Raw genomic sequence first — 7,132 nt, forward strand, 5'->3', positions numbered from 1 at the left:
CCATGGTATTATGATTCAGTTTTGTTAACACACTTGAGCACTCGTTTGGAAAGGGGAAGCAGGGCTTCTTTTTTTAGGGCTCGTTGTCATGGTTCGTGAAGCTTGTTTCTCTCGCGAGATCGATGGCAACACGCTTCTCTCCGGCAAGTGATGCTAAGGCTAGCTAGCAAACAAAAGGTGACTGAAGACACATTTGTTATTGTAGTTCAGATTCATGTTCGGTCAGTGTAATGTTCAACAAGTCCGTTTCCTCTCTGTAACTTAAGCCGAAGTTAGTTTATTGGCTAGCGGTTGGCATCAGATAGCCAGCAATTAGCATTAGATAAGCCGCGGCTAACGCCAGTGAAGGAGAGACGCAGGGGAAGCTGCTGTCGTTTTATAATCTCTACACTAGTGAAGCTGCGATGTTGTCCGCTGTTGTCAGATCGGCTTTAACCAAACGTAAGTGTCAGTGGTGTTTTGTTGTTGTTATTGTTGTAATGTAATAAGTGTTGTATTCATTTATTTATTAATTGTTGAGGTAAAAGTACACGTCAACAACGAGTGTAAATGAAGACTCTCTGAACTTTGCAAAACAGAAGATATTGTGTATTTTATGTGGGTGAAAGGTGAAAGGTGCAGCCGCTTACATGTTGCTACACAATTCGTCTTCTCCCTGTAGGGGTCGCCACAGCTCAGTCTTGTCCTTTCCTTGTGTCCTTTTCTGCTAGGCTATAGTTCTGTTAGGTCTGCAACCTACGGCTCTTCAGCCCCTCTGCAGTGGCTCCTTGTAGCTTTGAAAAAACCTTTTTAGAGATCAAGGCGATAAATATAAATGTTTTAATAGTTGCATCAAAATGTCTAGGTCAAATGTAATATCAAAAAGCCTTGACCTGAAGAAGTACACATTTGGAGCCCTGTCCATCTTTGTATCTATATCTGTCGATCGATAATTAATTAATCAATTAATCAATTTGCCACTATGAAATGTCAACAGTTTTCTTTTTGTAGTTCCCAACTTTCATAAATTCAACAAAATGTGTTCTTTTACACACATAGTATATCTGTATAAAACCCTTTATATGTGTTATCTTCATTTTATGGGTTAAATAGGTTTTGTGGCTCTGTATTCTTTGTATTCTAAAGGTTGCCGACCTCCTTACAACATTCAAGAACCTTCATAGTTCATAGGATGTATTTGTATTTATATTGGTCGTTAACGTTATCTACTTGATTCATTGATGAATCGTCAATAAAAGCTCAATTTGCTGTGGCAAACTTCATCAGACGAGACAACTCTGTCTTTGATTTCCTCAATCAATCAAAATTTTTTTTGATTGATTTTTGTGTCTTGTCCCATTTACACAATAATTTAAAGCAGATCTAAAGAATACACAGTGGAGTAGAGAAGCCAATAGATTACACAGAACAACAAGAGGATAACATCTCAGTCACGTGGAGAAATTGCATACTGTGTTTAAGTTTACACAATCTTAAGTATATATTTGTTATTTTATCCAACGGTTGGACTGCTTTTTCTGGTTAAATCTGGGTAAATCTTGACATTGACTAATAATGATTCTTTCTTTTCTTTTTTGTTAATCTTGGTTTTAATTGTTCTGTATGTGTTCTCTCAGACACATACGTTCAGTCTGCCGTCAGGGCCATGTCGTCCTCAGCTGGTCCCACCTCTCCTTACACCACCCTCTCCATCAGTCAGCCAGCAGAGAACATCACACACGTGGAGCTTCACCGGCCTGAGAAACTCAACGCCATGAACAAAGCCTTCTGGAGGCAGGGAGCTCTTTTACATTAAAAATTAAAAATAAATACATTTTTGATCTCATTACACAGTTTGATTAAAATTTGATATTGGCTCATTTATACTGAAGAATCAACACTGAATCATTAAACTTAAAAATACATCCTTTATTAATTAGAAAAATGATTAAGTGAGATTTGACAAACATGAGAAATCTGAATATTAATGTGAATGACAAATGAATGTAACTAATAGTTATGTACAAGTATTTATACCACAGTGTGTGCTTTTCTCCCAGTGAAATGGTGGACTGCTTTAATGAGATCACGGCAGACCCGGACTGCAGAGTGGTGCTGGTTTCTGCAGCAGGGAAGATCTTCACAGCTGGTGGGTTTCAGGCAGTTGTCATCTTCTTTTTTTATTATTATTGCTATTAATGGCTCTGTTTTCAGTGACGGTGTGACTGCTTTACCTTCCAGGTATCGACCTGATGGATATTGCCAGCGACATACTCCAACCACAGGGTGACGACGTGGCCAGAGTCTCCTGGAACTTGCGAAGAATAATCGCCAAGTATCAAGAGACATTTTCTGTCATAGAGAAGGTTTTTAAATTTTTGTAAAGTGATTAAAAAAAGCTCTCCTCTGACTTTGTCATCCCACAGATGTGTTACAAACCACTTTCCCAAATTTAAATGCCTAAAGAAATTGCTAATCAAAATTGTGGATTTTTTTATACTTCATCAAAGTTAACCTCATTTGTGTTGCTGTTGTTGGATTACTCCAAATGTATACAATAAATGTGCTTCATATTACTTGTGTATGAAGTACAAGAGGTACTGAGTCCAATGACAGTTTAGTGTAGGAGACTAGACAGAAACTGTTTTCAGTCTTTACTCCATAATTCTTTACTCAACAGTTGTTTTTTCCCCCACATGTTTTAGCCACTATTTTCACATATACTGTATGTGTGAAAATGATTAACTTTGTACTTGCTTTACACTGTCTTTAAGTAATGAAAAAAAAAGTTAATTTATTTACAGTATGACTTTTCTCCTCACAGTGTCCAAAGCCTGTTGTGGTGGCCGTACACGGAGCCTGCATCGGAGGAGGTGGGACATCAAATTGGAGCTCACTTTTTATAACCAGGAGCTTAATTTCCTCATTTACCTCCAGTGGAGGATAAAGTGGAGGATAATGGATGGATGGATGATTTATAGTGACAGTTCAGTTTGTGTGGTGTGGTTGTTTAAAGGGTTCTTACACAGCACTGACTGAGCTTTGAGCGCCCCCTGTGCCAAGAAACTGCATATGACACCACCAACAGGTTTTAGCCACTCACAAAAGGCTCTATTATTAGGTCTATATTTTCTACTTTATCTTAACATTTGACAATGCTCACTCGCTCACTCGCATCCACCAATGTCCACTGAGAAAATGAGTGTTTTTGTCATGTTGACTGTGGATGTTGTGCTTTGCTGCAGGTGTTGACCTGATCACAGCCTGCGACATCCGCCTGTGCTCTCAGGACTCCTGGTTCCAGGTGAAGGTGAGTACATGTTTATCCAGTTTTCTTACTTTTGGAAACCTGACGATATGTTGAACGATTTGAGGAAAATACCTAATTGCTATTTTTCTCACAGATATTGTGAATGCAATTTTGTGTGTAGTATTATTATTTGTTAAAGTCCAGTTACAGTTTAATATCCCTGTGTTATAGCTTTAAAAGATGATCTAGCAGCACAACATTAAATACCGTCAAAATATTATCTTTTACAATGTAATGCAAGGATGAAAATTGCTATTAGAATTAAGATTATTTGTTTCCACACTTTTATATAGTCAGTATGGAACATAGAATAATCCAAAAAATAGAACAAGTTAAATTGCAGCTTTTGTGATTTTGATTAGTTTGATTTCAAATTAAAAATTATTGTTTAGTTCTACTTTGACAAGTAAAAGGGTAGATGTTAGGGAAATTGAATATGATAGATGAAATAAAAATATAAATGCTTTGAAATTAGTCTTCCATACAAGGGAAACTCTAGTGAAATGAAAGCTGTTTTAAACCACAGTCTCATAGTTAACAGCGGTGGCGAAAAAATGTCAAAATAAAAACACAGATGTTTTTGATGAAGCATAGACAGACACTCCTCTAATAAAGGAAGCAGGTGATTGTCTGATTCTGCCTGACATGTTTGCGTTGGTTTTCACAGGAAGTTGATATTGGACTTGCAGCAGATGTCGGGACTCTCCAGAGACTTCCTAAAGTCATCGGAAGCCGCAGGTAAATCAGCCATTTAATAAAAGCACGGGGAAGCGTTTTGTTTGTTTATGTCCAAAAACACAAAAATCTATAGGCCGAAGTAAGAATTAGTGAAGATGTAAAAATGGTCCAGTTCTAGTAAAGCATGATAAATATTATCATAGATTAAGGCATTGATGTCAAAAACAGAAAAATGTCGTCACAGTATGTAACCTGTATGTAATAAAAGTATCAAAAATTAAAACCTCAGTATGGACACATATCTAATTAATACCAATAAATATTTTATATATTTATAATTATTTAATGACAAAGTTAGGGGTGACTGAAACTTGTGTAAAGCATTTTTGAATGGTCATCAAGACTAGAAAAGCACTGTATAAAAACAGACCATTTAAATAAAATAAAAAAATGGCATGCTTCACATTTCAATTCCTAGTAGTAGTAGTATAAGATGCCTTATCTTATACTACTACTACTAGGAATTGAAATGTTTTTGGTGACTGGCTGTTTGTCTCCACTGTTGTCATGTGATTCACATGTCATGTTCTCCAGTCTAGTGAATGAATTGGCTCTGACGGCCAGGAAGATGTACGCAGACGAAGCAAAGAGCAGCGGGCTGGTCAGGTAAAACATCTGTCACTGTCTACACATTCACACACATTTTATTCAATTTAACTGAAAAATAAGTTGGGCAGATATCAAGTTTCTGCACACTTGAGATTGAACAGAACCGGAGTCATAATATACTCCAGTTGTAGTTTTACCACTTCTACATGTTCTCAACCACTATTTTCTAACAAATATAATGTATGAAGAAAACTGCTCTATGCAAACAGTATCATACCCTCAGAATGTGGTACAGTCCCGAGCTTTACTCACTGACATTTCCTCTGCAGCCGAGTGTTTGCAGATAAGGCAGCCATGATGACTGGAGCTCTGGAGCTGGCTGGGGAAATCGCTGCTCGCAGCCCTGTTGCTGTACAAGGAACCAAAGTCAACCTCATCTACTCCAGAGATCACAGCGTGACAGATGGGCTGGACTACATGGTAAAAAATCAACATCACCTCTCTTTTCTCCAAGTTTTCCAAGTCTTTTCTCTGTTTGAGTTGGTGCATTTCAACAGCACCTCGTTCCATCTTTCTCCAGGCCACGTGGAACATGAGCATGCTTCAGACTCAGGATGTGATGAAAGCAGCTCAGGCTGCCATGGAGAAGAAGGTTCCCAGGACAGTCGCTTTCTCTAAACTCTAAAACCCATCACTGAGCTTTTGTTTCCCCATGGCGAGGATTTCTCCCTGATGAAAAGGTTAATTACACTAATTTAACATCAAAGGAACTAAAAACTGATTCATTTAGTTCAGATCAACGTACTCCATCTGGATTGGACACTGACATCAGGCTCATCCACTCACTTGCCTGTCCATCTGTCTGTCTGTCAGCAGTGACATTCCCTTAAAGGCATAGTCCAAGTTTGTTTGTTTTTAAGGGCGGTTGTAGAGGTATGAACACATCCAGACTGAGTTAAATCTAATCTGATCTAAGTTCAGCGTGGAATGTTTTTGAACAGTAACAGTTCTGTTAATGCCTTAATTAACATCTTATTAAATACATTTTGTTGAAAGTTTGTGTTCATTTTAATTTGCTACATCACAACACTGGATTCAAATATATGAAATGCTTTATTGATAAAACTTTACAGATTTAAGTTCATTCAGAGAAATGATTAAATAGATATTTTTTTTGCTTCTTAAAACCCTTTAAGCCCTAAGCCTTTTTTTGTAAGTCTCTGCTCGAAAATTGCACACTCAGTTAAATGAGTATATCTCTGCAACCACAAGGGCTATTTGAATACTTTGCATGTCATAGTAAATGGAAGACTTGTTTTGCTAAGATGTGTAAATATCAGTACATGTTTTACTGGTGAAGAGTAAACAAATATGGCACAGAAAAAAATGAAAAGAATTCAGGTTTGCCTGGAAAAAAAGGCAATTTCATGATGAGTATCTCTTTGGAATGATGCAGCTCTAAACTTCAATCAAATCAAAGTACATGTGAACATCATCTTTGCAAAGTTTGATGTTGATCAAGTGAAGCAGAACAAAATTAGAGCGGTTTTAGTACAGAACGTACAGGCAAGTCTCATTTGGCACATTTTTAGCAACATCTGTGCCGTTTACATTTTCTCATGTATTAAACTACTTATTTCTGTTTTATATCACTGTGTGTGTTCAATAAAACAGTTTATGGCGTTGTTTCAAAGTTCCAGTAGACTTCTATGTATTTTACATTCCAAAAACAAACACCAGATAGCTCAACTGAGCTGTGTCTCTCTTTATTGGACTGTATCTCAGCGAGGGATGGGTCTATACGAATGATCGACATCTCATTGGCTTCCTTTACAGACAATTGAAGGACACTATTGTCGCAAAAACTTGTTTGACAGCTCTTTTTGGACGAAATGCTAAACTATGACTCTTTTGTCTCATTTTGGACGACATAATAAACTATGACTTTTTTCTCACATTTTGGACGACATACTAAACTCTGACTTTTTTGTCTCATTTTGGACGACATACTAAACTATGACTCTTGTCACATTTTGGACATACTACTAAACTCTGACTTTTTTGTCTCATTTTGGACGACATACTAACCTTTGACTTTTTTGTCTCATTTTGGACAACATACTAAACTATGACTCTTTTGTCACATTTTAGAAGACATACTAAACTGTGACTCTTAAGTCACATTTTGGACGACATACTAAGTTATGACTTTTTTGTCACATTTTGGACGACATACTAACCCTGACTTTTTGTCTCAGTTTGGGCTGACACTTGCTTATACTAAACTATGACTCTTTAATATTTTATTTTGGAAGATTTTGGACGACATACTAACCTATGACTTTTTTGTCAAATTTTGGAAGACATACTAACCTATGACTTTTTTGTCACATTTTGGACGACATACTAACCTATGACTTTTTTTTCAAAATTTGGACAACATACTAACCTATGACTTTTGTCACATTTTGGAAGAAATACTAACCTATGACTTTTTTTTTTCAAATTTTGGACTACATAGTAACCAATGACTTTTTCGTCTAATTTTGGACGACA

The 7,132-nt window shown here is 36.8% G+C and overlaps 1 protein-coding gene across 2 annotated transcripts; it reads left to right on the forward strand.

The window, feature by feature from the left end:
• Window positions 1-97: 97 nt before the first annotated feature.
• ech1 (enoyl CoA hydratase 1, peroxisomal) lies at window positions 98-5,631 on the forward strand. 2 transcript variants are annotated; one of them, XM_044033029.1, is made up of 10 exons: window positions 98-441; window positions 1,617-1,773; window positions 2,040-2,128; window positions 2,221-2,345; window positions 2,804-2,852; window positions 3,225-3,289; window positions 3,957-4,027; window positions 4,562-4,633; window positions 4,906-5,056; window positions 5,157-5,631. In XM_044033029.1, the coding sequence occupies exons 1-10, from the start codon at window positions 405-407 to the stop codon at window positions 5,259-5,261; spliced, it is 921 nt and encodes a 306-aa protein (XP_043888964.1). In that variant the 5' UTR covers window positions 98-404; the 3' UTR covers window positions 5,262-5,631. The 2 variants fall into 2 exon arrangements, with proteins under 2 accessions (XP_043888964.1, XP_043888966.1); XM_044033031.1 differs by having other exon boundaries at window positions 102-177.
• Window positions 5,632-7,132: the final 1,501 nt, after the last annotated feature.

Source organism: Solea senegalensis, linkage group LG8 (genome assembly GCF_019176455.1).
Source record: "Solea senegalensis isolate Sse05_10M linkage group LG8, IFAPA_SoseM_1, whole genome shotgun sequence".
NCBI classification, from domain to species: domain Eukaryota; kingdom Metazoa; phylum Chordata; class Actinopteri; order Pleuronectiformes; family Soleidae; genus Solea; species Solea senegalensis.